The sequence below is a fragment of the Physella acuta genome, unplaced genomic scaffold (assembly GCF_028476545.2).
Source record: "Physella acuta isolate Inbredline_101_S28 unplaced genomic scaffold, ASM2847654v3 ptg002454l, whole genome shotgun sequence".
NCBI classification, from domain to species: domain Eukaryota; kingdom Metazoa; phylum Mollusca; class Gastropoda; family Physidae; genus Physella; species Physella acuta.
The window spans coordinates 1-15,941 of record NW_026733937.1 but is presented as its reverse complement, the minus strand read 5'-3'; the positions used below and the strand labels follow the sequence as shown (position 1 = coordinate 15,941).

Below are 15,941 nucleotides of genomic sequence, written 5' to 3'. Positions count from 1 at the left end.
AGGCAAAGTTAATCAAAGTTTGAATTGTCGTTCTGTCCTTTGTCAACCAAATAAAAATGTTGTAGTTTGCATGAGCCGTAATGAGCCGTTTAAACCCGTCATGAGCCGGACTGGTCAAGCCATAACCAGACTCCAGGCTCAGACTTCACCTCCTCACAATATGTCGTGCGTTCAGACCCACAAAAACCGCGGCAAAAAAAATGCCGTCTGCTGACTAAAATGACTCAATTTTAAGTCCACTCTCCCAATACACCATCAGGCAAATTAATCCTAAGAAAATGTCCTTCCCGTCCCCTGCCGTCCTACCATAAATAGCAACAAAATTGTTAATTTTTTTTTTTGTTTTAGTGAATCTTCAATTCTCGGTCAATGCTGGTGGGTTTTTTTTTTCGTTTTTTTTTTTTCGTGCGGAAAAAAATTCGATTCTAAACCTAAGCCCGAAATCGATAAGAGAGTACTAGCTAGTGAGTGGTGGTAGACTTGGGAGGTGGGGGTGGAGAGGTCAGGTTGAGGTGGGGAGGTTTCTGGGGAGTATGGGCAGAGGTGTGAGGGGAGGGTAAAATGGTGGGGGAGATGAGGTTGTCTATGAGATGAAACAATGGGTTGGGGGAGGGGGGATGTCTGCATGTGGTGTACAGATCGTCTGCTGTGCCAACATTTCTTGTAGGTGCAATAAGTTCACGTTGATCAACACACTGGCCAGAACAATTGTTTTCATTTAGTGTCAAAATAACGTTTTCTCACTGTGGTGAAAATAAAATAATAAGGTGTCAATTATTGCACTCCTAGATCACATTTTTCTCTCTTCCTTTTATACTTGTTTAATTGTAAAAACCAGGTTGTCAATGATAGGTAGCTTACAGGTAAATGGGTGAGCATTACATTGTTCTAGAGATTTATTTCCTTTTATCAGAGTTTTATGCTTCTCAACATTAGAATAGCGCTAATTTTCTAATTTTGACCCGTACCTTTTGTGTATCCATTGTGTATCACTCATGTCCACTAATGACCTTTTGTGTGTCGCTGTGTGAACATAGTTATTTTATCGTGAAATTCGTCTATAGCCAACATAGAGAGTCAATAAAAGAAAGAAGAAGAAGAAGAAGAGAGAGAGAGCGGTAGAGGTCACTCTCAGAGCGTCGAACCCAAGAAGTTTCAAGATGTGGGGGAGGGTGAGGCGGGGACACGAGAGACGACAGGAAAACGGAAGTGGGGTGGTAACCATTTTTGGTGAGGTCTAGATAACAAGGTCCCGTAGGGGTGGATCCTAGAAGACGGTGGGGGGGGGGACTGAGAAATGGACTAGGTCACTGGGTTAGGTTTAAGTTAATCTTCATGGCCAGGCGATCTAGACTCGACCGGCCCGGCTGATTTAATCAAAATCGACGTTTTTATGAGGGGGAGGGGAGGGGGGGGGGGGGGGAGGGGAGAGCAGCGGTCCGCGTGAAGTTTTCTAAACCAAGCGGGGCTAGGTGCCGGGATACCGGCGTGGGGTGTGGGATGGGGGTGTGGGGGTGTGGGGAGGTGGGGGAGGTGGGAGGTGTTGCTGTGGCTGCATAGTTAATGTGCTGTATGGGCGGGAATGCTCGATGCTGCTAGATGCTAGATGGGCGGGACTGCTAAATGGGCGGGGCTGCTGGATGGGCGGGGCAGCTAGATGGGCGGGGCTGCTGGATGGGCGGGGCAGCTAGATGGGCGGGACTGCTAAATGGGCGGGGCTGCTGGATGGGCGGGGCAGCTAGATGGGCGGGGCTGCTAGATGGGCGGGCTGTTATATGGGCGGGGCTGCTAGATGGGCGGGGCTGCTAGATGGGCGGGGCGGCTATATGTGCGGGGCTGCTAGATGGGCGGGGCTGCTGGATTGGTGGGGCTGCTGAATGGGCGGGGCTGCTAGATGGGCGGGGCTGCTGGTTGTGCATGGCTGCTGTATGGGTGGGGCTGCTGGATGGGTGGGGCTACAGTATGCTTACAGCCGTGTGGGTGGCAAATAATCTATTCCTTGTAATTTGATTCGAACGATATCACCTAGCAAAGCAGCTGTTAGTTCTTTATTTCAAGAAATTCATTAAGCATTCAAGGGTTAATTGACTTAATTAAAAATTAAGACACAACTTTCACAGCTACGCCTCCTAGTATGTGAGTTACCGCCATTAAATGCGACTGTTTTATTCAGGCCCTTGGAAAGTGCAGTTCCCTCCCTTGATCTGCTAGCCAAGCTGAAATCGAGATAATAATTCCCAGCTTTCTCTGGCAACAGAGGGGGGGGGGGGGGACCCCGCCTTATGGATTAGATTATAGGTGGCGTGTTTCTCTACAAATGTCCCGATCAGAAGGTTTAGGTGGTATGTTCAACTAGGTCTGTTACAAACTATACACACCCCTGTGTTTATCATGGATCTGTAACTTTAGTTTAGGTGGGATGTTTAACTTGGTCTATAGCAAACTATACACCTCCCTGTGTTTATCATGGATCTGTAACTTTAGTTTAGGAAACAATCAGAGTTTTATCCCAGGCCAGGCTCCTAAGGGGGCAACTGCCCCTTTGGAGCACGACTTCCCCCCCCCCCCCCACGAATGAAATATAAAATATATAAATCATATAGAAAATATATACTTTGTCTGCCTCCCCCCACCCCCACCCTCCCAGAACGAAATTTTTTCTAGCGCCCCCCCCCCTCCCCCCGTCTTTCCGGTGAGAAATGTCTACAATAAACACATTGCGTAAACACAGCGTAATACATAGACATAAAATTCGGTATTGACATAAAAACTATAATGAGAGGTCAAAAAATGTAACAAATTGCCGTGATGAGTATTTACCTGAGCGAAATTCACTTTACCTGATCTCATTATTCATTCATTTAAGGACCTACGATGGGTGTTAAAAAATAATGTGGATGTCAGGCGCCAATTTAGACACAATAATTATTTAGAGTCACTGTTTAGAAAGCTGGCGGTGGGGTACGAGTAGGACAGCCTATAAGACAGGGCGTTGTTAAATCGACGCTGACTTAACATTCACGTAAAAATAAAACGCCCATTTTTATTTACCTCGACAGGAATCTTGGCAAGTCGGGTCTACGAGTATCCAACATTGGATTTGGTGAGTAGAATATGTCAGTGTCTGTTAGCTTTGGTCAGGAAAATATGTTGGTCACTAAAAATGTTATATATATATCTCATTAGTAAAGTATATTGGCGACTGAATTTTTTTTATATTTCATCAGTAAAATGTATTGACGCATATAAATTTATTTTATTTCATCAATAAAATAATTTGGTGACTATAAATGTGTTATAGGGGACGAAATGGCCTAGTGGTAGAGAGCTAGACTGATAACCCCTAAGTCTCGAGTTCGAATCCGATTTCAAGCCAGTAGTTAGGGAAAGTAAAGACGGTTGGGCATAGTGCTGACCACACTATCCATTCATATGCCGAGGTCACAGAAAAAGGTGAACTCTACTTCACTTGCCCCATTGACCGTCTTTTTAATTTGTTAAATGTGTTATATTTCATCGATAATCTAATTAGGTTGACTATAAATTTGTTACATTTTATCAGTAAAATTCGTTGATGAAATCATCAACGACAGAATTAGCGTCCATGTTTAATCTCCAATCATTTAAATTTGCTGAACTGTGGATGTTACACTAGGGTGTCTCAACTCCATCCAAACATCAAATGACAAGTATCTGTTTCAGCTCAAAAAAGAAACTTGCCATATATATCCGCGGACATTTTTCTTCCGTTCTCAGCTCGTTTTATTAGCCTGGAGCTTCAAGTTTTTTTTTTTTTAAGATCGAAGTTTGACCTAGTTGCGCACGTGCTAACGTAAACCAATGAGGTGACAGTAAAACAATCTCCTAAACTCCTCTCCAAGGAAAACATAAGCTTGTAAATAAAAGATCGGCCCGTATAGAACGGTGAGGTTACCAGATAAATGTTCTGTGCTACAAGCCAAAATCGCACGGGCGTTCCATTGTTGATCTTTGCTCCTACTAACAAGCGCTCTGACATGTGTAGTCTTCATCTAATATTGTAAAACAGATGAAAGAAATTTTAATCGATTTTTATTCCGTAAAATTTTTTTTTACATATTTATATGATGAGATCGTTAATCAATCGAAAAGCACTTATATGTGATTCTATAGGTCCTTCATCAAGGCGATCAGTTATTGATCTCCAGTTGGATCAAAAGAAGAGGTTGATAAATCGAATTTGTTGCGAGGTTTGGGAAACGCCTAGAAAAACAGACGTACACGTATTGATACGGCTCACGCGGAGGGTGGGGGGGCGTAAAGGGTAGCTTCCCCCCCCCCCACCACACACATACACCACCAATCTCTATCTCTAGTATGTGGTGTCATTGCATCGATTTCCATTATTTTCACTTTAGTTACAATTTGATCAACGACCTCTATAGATTTCTGCTAGTTACATCAGGACCAACGTCTGCTGAAGATTTCAGCCCACCTCCCTTTCCCCTCACTGTCATCGACGTTTTGGGAAACATTTTATTTTTAAACTCAATTTAATCTGCGAAAAGCAGCCAACTGAAGCAACCACTTTTTGCGATCAATAAAAATAAAATCAGCACCAGCTTAGCATTCAACCACACTGTTGGTTTAATCATCCATCGTCCCTCAACAGACTTGAACTGTTCTGGTTCAATAGCTGACTCGTCTGTAAAGCAATCTTTAACACATTTACAGATTTACATATGTTGGACATAGCGGGTCGCTGTACACGTTATAATATTTAAAAATTGTGTAATTTAAATTGTGTTCGGTGACAGTATAAACAGAACATCTGTATAGAACTAACGTGTGTGGTTGTATACATGAAGGTTTGTGCAGAACATTGGTATAGAAATAAAGTGTGTGGTTGTATACATGAAGGTTTGTGCAGAACATTGGTATAGAAATAAAGTGTGTGGTTGTATACATGAAGTTTGGTGCAGAACATCGGTATAGAAATAACGTGTGTGGTTGTATACTTGGAGGTTTGTGCAGAACATCGGTATAGAACGAACGTGTGTGGTTGTATACATGAAGGTTTGTGCAGAACATTGGTATAGAAATAACGAATGTGATTGTATACATGAAGTTTGGTGTAGGAAAATGATCCTGATTGTTGAGTGCTCATACAGACCTTAGTGTCCCGGTCAGCTGAATATGTTTGGAAAAAACTAATAAAAGAAACAATAGCAGACAAAACCGTAAGGAAGTAAACCTTTCTAAACCGTGTCAACGGGTCTCAACTAGTACCACCGTACCCTTAATAACCCGTCACCTACCGTGTCATTATCTGTACCATTATTACTTGTACCCTTAATGAACCCGCCACCTACCGTGTCATTATCTGTACCATTATTACTTGTACCCTTAATGAACCCGTCACCTACCGTGTCATTATCTGTACCATTATTACTTGTACCCTTAATGAACCCGCCACCTACCGTGTCATTATCTGTACCATTATTACTTGTACCCTTAATGAACCCGTCACCTACCGTGTCGTTATCTTTACCATTATTTTTTAAGCTTGTTTGATCAATTATTTACATCCCCTCCACAGGAACCTGGGTGACCTTTGGAGGTCAAGTTACCGACGAGGTGAGCACGTCATCATTTATTGATACCCCAACCCCCCCCCCCCCGTCCCTCCCGGCTATTAAAGGTCAGACAAAACCAATATATCGCCCTCCAATGTGGCTTGATATCATGATATAGCTGTAAGCTAATTAATGAAGTCAAATAGCTAGCTGACAGATATATTATATTGACTTTATAATATTCTATAGCTAGATGACAGCTATATCGTTCTGCCTGCTATTATGTAGCTAGATGACCGCTATATAATTCTGCCTACCAAATATTATATTGCTAGCCGACATCTATATTTTTCTGCTTGCTAAATACTATGTTGCTAGCTGACAGCTATATTATTCCTCTTTCCTAATAGTAGTTATGAATAGTCTCTATAGGGCTGGTAAGTAGGTCACCAACCAGTTCTATGGCTCATGCAGGTTTTATTGAGCCGTAGAACGGGTTGGTGATCTACTTACCAGCCCTATAAATGACATCGAGATGTTGTAGTCTGTGAGTTACATCAGCAAATCGTAGAGACATCAAGTGTGACCACCCAGATGATTTTCTGCCCCATATTTGTCAAACATACATGAATGCACTAAACCATATTTGGTTTTAAAGCATGCATATATATATATATATATATATATATATATATATATATATATATATATATATATATATATATATATATATATATATATATGTACTTCTACACATTTTAACAACAGTTCAGTATAGCGATTATCAAAGGCTTAGGCAACTGAAGCAGTACACTAATCGATACTGTTTTAGAATTATTTTTTTCCTAAAGCTATTGGGGTTTAGTTTCCACTTGAATATTTTAAACCCACTTGAGGTGAGTATATGAAGCTTGGTTTTTATCTCGGGGGCATGTTACAATAGTAGTAGTAGCTCCAGATACTCAGTGTTATAGACTTATGCGTAGACATAAACACATATATGGTTAGACATGTAGATAGGCAAAGGCGTTGACGTTTGTGTGTGAATCTGACAGATGTAATGGTCTAAGAACAGTGGGGTGTGACAAAACTTTTGGCGCCTAGAATCGTTTACTGAAAAAATCTCAGCCCCACTACATATGTATTCAAGAAACGAACCTGACAAAATTAGCCTGTTACCACCTCAGATTTTTTAAAAGCCGTCTTGATTTAACTTCACACTAAACGAAAAATCCATTGTTTACATTCTGGCTACCTCGTTTCCAAGGCGATCACGTGACTCTACTGGAACTATTTTCTCACGTTCGCAGGTGGCGGAGGAACTTCTCACCGTGGCCTATGAGCGTGGCATCAACTTCTTCGACACGGCGGAGGTTTACTCGGCTGGCAAGTATGTCTGACACAGCTACTGACAGTGTTTGGTGTCACTGACAGCAGGTGTCACTGACAGTGTGTGGTGTCACTGACAGCAGGAACAATGACACACATGCCATTTTAAACATGGCACGCGTCTCATTGATTTTTAAATAAGCGTTTGCCTGATATTATGTCACATGTTTCATATCACATGTGTCATGTATCACATGTGTCATATGTAACATGTATAATATGTCACATTTGTCATATGTTATATATGTCATGTGTCATATTTCGTAGGTTTCATGTGTAACATATATCATACAATTCTAACCCAACGCTTATCTAATTTCTGAACAAGTCATTTATATTTAATTTTTCATAAAACAGCTCATCAAATGACCACATACTTTAGCAGACTTTCAAAACCCGTCACCCGGAACAAAAAGAATCATGATCACAAGAGCTAATCCCCTACAAAATACACTCACTAAGTTTTGACACATGTTAACTTTATTCTCGCAAGAATGAACATTTAAAAAAAAATGAATTCGCTTAACACTAAATATTTTACATGCTAGGTTTTATAATCAACCCCCACTCCCAGGTATTAAATCAACACAAAATTGATGCCCCCCCCCCCTTCCCCCATTCTACCAAGCTGTACTCTATGGACAACTCGTCCGTTGTCTTGTCGTACTTCTCTTGCCCCTTGCATTGTTTATCCCTCCTATTTTAAAATGTATCAATACTCTCCCTTTGTCTACCACCAAGATTGTTTCCCCTTTTCTCACATTGTACACTCAACTAACAGAAAAAAAACTGCCCTTATGTCTTTCAAGATCACCAATCACATTTACAAAACACCAGCCTCCCGCCCCCCTTCCCTTAAGGATGTAGATGGCGCTGATTATAAACATAGCCCAGGTGAGATATCTCAGGGTGGCGTCACACGCAGGTGTGCTGTAAACACCCCCCCCCCCCGCCCACACACACACATCCGCCAGGGGTTTACTTTATTGCTTGAATTGTACGGCCAGTTGCTAAAGCCGTGTGGCAACTTCAGTTTCTTATAGCCTGTGGGGGGGGGGGGGGGGTGGTGTTAGGTTTCACCGTCTACCTCAGTATTATCTCATTTATGGGGAAGTATTCTTTTTAGTCCAGTTTTATCTCGTTATCGATGCGATAGTCACTATCATTTATGGCTTTGTGAGGTAGTCTATCTCAGTTTTATCTCAGTCTTGGTAAGGTAGTCTATCTCAGTTTCAATGTGGAATTATTCATTATCCACAAATTTATCATTTATCCACCGACCTATCCATAATTTCACCAGCCCGTATATTCATCCACCAAAATACCCATGCATCAATTTATCCACAAATTTAACCATGTATCCACCAATCCATCAGTTTATCCATCAATTTAACCATGTATCCACCATGTACACCATGTATCCACCAATCCATCCACTAATTTCTCTATCTCCCCAGAGCTGAACTCGTCCTTGGAAAAATCCTCAAGAAAAAACAATGGCGGTAAGTCACTGGTGCGTAAACAATCGATCACGTGACACCCGTGGACGACAAGATGGTCGTGAGTTGAGTGATGTGGAGTGGAGAGTTGGTGTAGCTTTAAACCTTTCAGCCAGTTGCCATGGCAACCACGCTGACCCTCTCAGGTGTGTGTCAGTTTTGATTGCTGGAAGAAGAAGAGAAGTTTTGCTTGACCGGTCCCAAAACCCACCCCAGTCCCTAGTTGACCCCATAGATATCCCATATTCCTAGTGTCATCATCCGGGTCACATGACCAGGCCCGGCATGACAGGATGTGACGATGGCATACGATACAGCATCCTGGCTCGTACACATACAACTTGCAACTACTGTTTGGACGACATTTGTTATTCCATTGTTAAGACACGCTGAGGTTAAGATCTAAATCTTGATTTGTAGATAAACTACGGCCGAGACAAGAAGTTGCCCATATACACCATCAGCTAAAGATGTTTTCCTTTCGGCGGCAATGCGATAATTGAACATGCCAGAAAAAAAATGTGTTTAGAAAAACCAAAATGTGTTAAGCGCCACCCATCTCGAATGTTGCGACATGCCAGAAAAAAATGTGTTTAGATAAACCAAAATGTGTTAAGCGCCAAGCATCTCGAATGTTACAACATGCCAGAAAAAAATGTGTTTAGATAAACCAAAATGTGTTAAGCGCCACCCATCTCAAATGTTGCTTCATCCAATTTTCTGTTACAGAAGATCCAGCTACATCATCTCGACCAAGATCTACTGGGGTGGCAAGTAAGTCAGCTGGGGAGGTTTATAGGTTAAACTGGGGAGGTTTAGAGGTTTGACTGGGGAGGTTTATAGGTTTAACTGGGGAGGTTTGTAACTGTCTGAAAGAAACACTGTAACCAACTACAGTTTCCTCATCAATTTCCTTCTCCTCTTGTCAACAGGGCCGAGACAGAGAAAGGATTGTCTAGAAAACACATCATAGAAGGTAAGTACCACCTCATACTCTCCACTACCTCATACTCGCCACTTCCTAGATCTAACAAAGGTAAACTCTAGTTTTTTTGCCTGACACAACGTTTTTACTTTTTGCTAGTACTTGTTTTACCTGTCCACATGTCATAGTTTCACCTGTACACCTCACCTGTACACCTGACCTGTACACTTCAGGTATCAAGGCCTCACTGACCCGCCTACAGCTGGACTACGTGGACATTGTGTTTGCCAACAAGTCGGACTCTCACGTCCCTATGGAAGGTAAGACACACATTGTGTTTGCCAACAAGTCGGACTCTCACGTCCCTATGGAAGGTAAGACACACATGCCTCCAGTCCAAGTCTAGACAACTTCCTGTCGTCTAGACAACTTCCTGTCGCTAGATGGTTTAGAGAACTTCCTGTCGCTAGATGGTCTAGACAACTTCCTGTCGCTAGATAGTCTAGACAACTTCCTGTTGTCGGATAATCTCTTAATATCAGATGGTCTAGATAACTTTCAAATTCATGTCTAGACGTCAGAAGATCTAGACATTATCTGACCGCTGGTAGCTTTCAATCCTGGATCAAAAAGTTATTATTTTTCGCAATTAAAAATACTTTAGTGTGACTTACAGCATATTAGAATTGTCTAACTCACAGCACCACATAATGTTTGTTAAAATAATGTTGAGTATTGTGTTTACAGCAGAGGCGTATAGCGACCCTTCCCGGGGACAAACTTTTCGATTTGCACCCCCCCCCCCCCTCAAACTTTCGATTTGCACCCCCCTCAAGATTTCGATTTGCACCCCCCCCCCCCCTTCAACCTTTCAATTTATTTTTCTAACCTATTTTAGCGCCCCCTAAGGTCGGCGCCCGGGGACATATGTCCCCCCGCCCCCCCTTCGCTACGCTACTGGTTTACAGTACTCAGACGATATATTGTGAGTAATCTCCCTTCTTTCCAGAAATCGTCAGGGCAATGACCTTTGTGATCAACCAGGGGTGGGCCATGTACTGGGGCACCTCACGGTGGTCAACAATGGAGATCATGGTAAGTGTTTGGGTCAAGGTCATGGTAATACCTGGGGTCAGGGTCATGGTGATAACATGGGTCAGGTTCATGGTGATAACATGGGTCAATGTCATGGTAATACCCTGGGTCAGGGTCATGGTGATAACATGGGTCAGTGTCATGGTAATACCCTGGGTAAGGGTAATGGTGATAACCCGGGTCAAGGTCACCGCAATAGCCTGGGTCAAGGTCACGATAATAGCTTGGGTCAATGTCATGGTAATAGTCTGGGTCAAGGTAATGATAATAGCCTGGGTCAAGGTCATGGTAATAGCAAAGGTCAATGTGTATAGGAAAAGTGGGATGGATTCTGCAATAATAAACATACAATATTTTTTAACAAGATGATGACGAACATAGTGGACAGAAATTATTGACAAGTACGTACTAACAAAAGCATACATACAACATACTGAAAACAACATAACTTACAACATACTGACAACAACGTAATACAGCATTTTGACAATGGACTAAATTGCCAGAAATTCCTTATTGGGTTCTTTGTGAGTAGCCTCCCTTCCCTGTAGTTACTCGATTAGGTACGTTCTTATTTGAAATATAACTTTAAAATTCTTGTCAAGTCTTGTCTGCCCGCAAAGTGCTAAATCATAACTAAACAACTTATGTCTGCCTTAAATCTCACCCCTAAATCTCACCCCTCGTCTGTCTACGTTCACATAGTTACACCCCTAAACCTCACCCCTCGAATGTCCCACCCATAAAACTCACCCCTCGTCTGTCTACGTTCACGTAGTCTCACCCCTAAACCTCACCCCTCGTATGTCTACACCCCCAGGAGTCCTACTCTGTAGCGAGACAGTTCAACCTGATCCCACCCATCGCAGAGCAAGCAGAGTACCACTACTTCCAGCGGGAGAAAGTCGAGATGCAGATGCCAGAGATGTACCATAAGATTGGTAGGCTATAAATAAAGTAACACGTGATTGGTTGGCTTTAAATAGAGTAACATGATTGGTTGGCTATAAATAGAGTAACAGTAATTGGTTGGCTATAAATAGAGTAACACGTGATTGGTTGGCTATAAATAGAGAACATATGATTGGTTTGGCTATAAATAGAGTAACACTTGATTGGTTGGCTATAAATAGAGACCCGTGCCATTAGTAGGCTATAAATAGAGAACATATGGTTGGTTTGGCTATAAATAGAGCAACATGTGATTGGTAGGCTATAAATAGAGAACATATGGTTGGTTGGCTATAAATAGAGTAACACGTGATAAGTAGGCTATAAAGAGAGACCCGTCTCATTGATAAGCTATAAATAGAGAACATATGATTCGTTGGCTATAATTAAAGTAATACGTTATTGGTTCGCTATAAATAGAGAACCATTTGTTTGGTAGGCTTTGAATATAGAACCACGAGAATGGAAGACTATGAATACTAATATATTACAATTATATGTTATAGGATTACCTTATAAATAGCACTATTTGAATATTGTCTGCCCTTTTGACGTCAACACCAGTTCACCTAACTGATCGATATCAATTTGTTCTCTCCCTTTTTGTTATTGAATTTACCTGGGAAGTTTGAAAGAAGTCGCCCCATTAGAAATCGAGCATAATTGAGATTTCGATCACAAACCATCAGACAAACAGACATTCTGACATTGTGACACAACTTGAGCGTGTAACACGAATACACACGTTGCAGTTGTGTGGTTGTGTGTGGTTGTGTGGGGGGTGTGTTTGTATGAACAACATCACACAAGTTGCAGTTGTGTGGGTGTGTGGTTGTGTGGTGTGTGAACACGATCACACAAGTACTTGAGTGTTGACACTCACGCCACTCACACACCCCCACGACGCCATTTTGAAATGTGTCACGTGACCTACTCTGCAGGTGTGGGCACCATCACGTGGTCTCCCCTGGCCTGCGGGATCCTGTCCGGCAAATACGACGACGGCATACCAATCTACTCGCGTGCAGCGCTCAAGGTCAGGGTCACGTCTTTCTTTACGTAGGCCAAGGTCATGTGAGTCTAGGCTAAAAATAAGACTTGATACTGATTAAAAGATTTAGATATTGTAAATGCATAATTATTTTTATCATTGAGTGAGTACAGAATTAATTATATATGTTGTTTTTTTCTTAGCAAAACTTATTAATTTAACAGTAACATCATATAACATTACATCCCCAACATTGCATCAGTTAATTTCGTTTTTTGTGTGCTCTTTTTAGGAGTCTATAGTTCCTGCGTTATAGCATAACCCTTCTCCCTCTCCATTCTCCGTTCAAATATATATATATATATATATATATATATATATATATATATATATATATATATATATATATATATATATATATATATATATATATATATATATATATATATATATACTTGGCCGACTAAATGTGTGTTTATGAGCCACTAGGCCCACTAAATGTGTGATAATGAGCCACTAGGCCCACTAAATATGTGATAATGAGCCACTAGGCCCACTAAATGTGTGATAATGAGCCACTTGGCCCACTAAATGTGTGATAATGAGCCACTTGGCCCACTAAATGTGTGATAATGAGCCACTTGGCCCACTAAATGTGTGATTATGAGCCACTTGGCCCACTAAATGTGTGATAATGAGCCACTTGGCCCACTAAATGTGTGATTATGAGCCACTTGGCCCACTAAATGTGTGATTATGAGCCACTTGGCCCACTAAATATACGAGCCATGTGTTTCCCCAGGGCTACAACTGGCTACGCGAGAAGATCCTCAGTGAGGAGGGGAGGAGACAGCAAGCCAAACTCAGGGACATTGCCGTCATAGCTGACCAGTTGGGCTGTTCTCTCGCCCAGCTAGCCATAGGTCAGTCAGGATAGGTCGTGGGTTAGCTTATAACTGACGTCCTCTTTCTTCTAGAATTGTCGTTACCTTTGTTCTGTTGCTGACAGCTTTGTACTTTAATCGACGTTATTTTTTTCAAAGACGTAACCTTTGTTATAAAATCGACTTTAGTTATAAAATCGACTTTACCTTTGTTTTAGAATTGACGTTTTCTTCGTTCAATAACTGACGTCGTCTTAGACCTATAGGGCTGGTAAGTAGGTCACCAACCCCAGTGCTATGGCTCATGCAGATTTTTATTGAGCCCTAGAACTGGTTGGTGACCTACTTACCAGCCCTATAGTTGACATCTTTGTATTTTACTGGACGATATTTTTGTTTCGCCACTGACGTCATCCATGTTCTGTAACTGACGTCACATGTGACCCCCGAATGACGTCATATCTCCCCAGCCTGGTGCGTGAAGAACGAGAACATCAGTCAGGTTCTGCTGGGGGCGTCAACCGTTGACCAGCTGTGTGAGGACATCCAGGCATTGCAGGTGGGTGACCAGCGTCCAGTCGACACACAACCTACTGTCTAAACCTCACTAGCCGACACACAACCTACTGTCTAAACCTACTGTCTAAACCTCACCAGTCGACACCCAACCTACTGTCTAAACCTCACTAGCTAACACACAACCTGTCTAAACCTTTCAGTCGACACACAACCTACTGTCTAAACCTACTGTCTAAACCTCAGCAGCCGACACACAACCTACTGTCTAAACCTCACCAGCCGACACACAACCTACTGTCTAAACCTCACCAGCCGACACACAACCTACTGTCTAAACCTACTGTCTAAACCTCACCAGTCGACACCCAACCTACTGTCTAAACCTCACCAGTCGACACACAACCTACTGTCTAAACCTCCTAGTCGACACCCAACCTACTGTCTAAACATCACCAGCCGACACACAACCTACTGTCTAAACCTTCCAGCCGACACACAACCTACTGTCTAAACCTAACCAGATGACACACAACCTACTGTCTAAATCTCACCAGCTGACACACAACCTACTGTCTAAATCTCACCAGCTGACACACAACCTACTGTCTAAAAATTCCAGTCGACACACAACCTACTGTCTAAACCTCACCAGTCGACACACAACCTACTGTCTAAACCTCCTAGTCGACGCACAACCTACTGTCTAAACCTAACTAGCTGACACACAACCTACTGTCTAAACCTCACCAGCAGACACCCAACCTACTGTCTAAACCTCACCAGCAGACACCCAACCTACTGTCTAAACCTCACCAGCCGACACCCAACCTACTGTCTAAACCTCCCTTTAGGCCAGTGGTTCTTAACATGGGGCTATACTCACCGAACACCTGAGACAGACTCAACGAACCCCTGGTTAAGAACCACCGCTCTAGACAGTCTATAACAATTTGATTCTATCAACAGTTTTCTCAAAGTATTTAAAAATGTATTAATTAAAATCTCTAAACGAAGTATAATTCTTTTTTAAATACTGACACTTAAAAATTGTATTGGCAGGATTCTAAATCAACATATTATCATATAAACTTTTCAGTATATAAGATTTAATTGTGCTTTTTTTTTTTTTTTACAAAAACCCAATTTAATTTTGTAAATTGATGTAAATTTTATTAATGCAGCATATGTGTAACCCTAGAAGTCACTTGGCATATTCATAGCTTGCTTTTTTTAAATCACACATTTAGTTTAGCATTTACTTTTTAAAACAAAGGCTTACGGTAACTCAATCATAGACAGAGGACGATTTTTTGACTAACTGCATCCGAAATTTTCAGTTCGTTCCTAAACTAACCTCAGACATCTTAGAGCATCTTGAAAGCATTCTCGAGACCAATCCGCGGCCAGCAACTCCTACTGGCTCGGTCAAACGAGTATTTTCATGGTAACGTCCCTTGTTTTCAGTGTTGCTTGCTGTTCTTTGCTACGTGTTGAAACTGCATGAGATTTCAGTGTCATCAAATCTTGACATGTTTTTGATGCTTTTATTGATTAAATTGTTTAATATTTCAGATTATTAAAAAGCAATCTGTGTCCATGTTTAGCGGTGTAATTAATATTTTTTTTTAAATTTGAATAAATTTTGACAAATATTTTATTTTTAATATTTTGTCTACTACTTCGATAACCATTCGAACAATTATCCCAACGATATTCACTTCTTCAATATTCAGGCATAGAAATATATATTTAATTTTTTTTTTTCTGACGAAGTCTGCCGCACTTTAATAGTAACTTTCTCGTGAACTTGCTGTGACAGTTATCTCCCTCTGTAACAGAGGCGTAGCGATGTGGGGGGGGGGGGGGGGGGGGGGGGGTGGGGTGGAGGCAGGGGGGGGGACATATGTTCCCGGGCGCCGATCTTAGGGGGCGCCAAAATGGGGTTGTTAAAAACAATTTAAAATGTCATTTTAGCTGGATTTTTTTTCAGTTTGACGGGGGGGTGGGGATGCAAATCGAAAGTTTGAGGGGGGGGGGGGGTACAAATAATTGTAAATTTGCTCCCAAGGGGGGCGCCAAATTGAAAGTTTGTCCCCGGGCGCTGGGAAGGGTCGCTACGCCTCTGCTCTGTAA

General features: G+C 41.8%; 1 protein-coding gene across 3 annotated transcripts in view; it reads left to right on the top strand.

Moving 5' to 3' along the window:
• The window catches only part of LOC131933318 (voltage-gated potassium channel subunit beta-2), a gene marked incomplete at its 3' end in the record, with an annotated part of 53,452 nt that extends 39,604 nt beyond the window's left edge, over nucleotides 1-13,848 (top strand). For 2 of the 3 annotated variants that reach the window (XM_059290099.1, XM_059290100.1), the window contains 12 exon segments: nucleotides 3,060-3,103; nucleotides 5,579-5,616; nucleotides 6,866-6,945; nucleotides 8,402-8,446; nucleotides 9,173-9,217; nucleotides 9,376-9,419; nucleotides 9,602-9,742; nucleotides 10,378-10,463; nucleotides 11,284-11,404; nucleotides 12,356-12,450; nucleotides 13,208-13,328; nucleotides 13,760-13,848. In XM_059290099.1, the coding sequence (XP_059146082.1) occupies nucleotides 3,060-3,103; nucleotides 5,579-5,616; nucleotides 6,866-6,945; nucleotides 8,402-8,446; nucleotides 9,173-9,217; nucleotides 9,376-9,419; nucleotides 9,602-9,742; nucleotides 10,378-10,463; nucleotides 11,284-11,404; nucleotides 12,356-12,450; nucleotides 13,208-13,328; nucleotides 13,760-13,848 (949 nt within the window). 3 annotated transcript variants of the gene reach the window in all.
• Nucleotides 13,849-15,941: the final 2,093 nt, after the last annotated feature.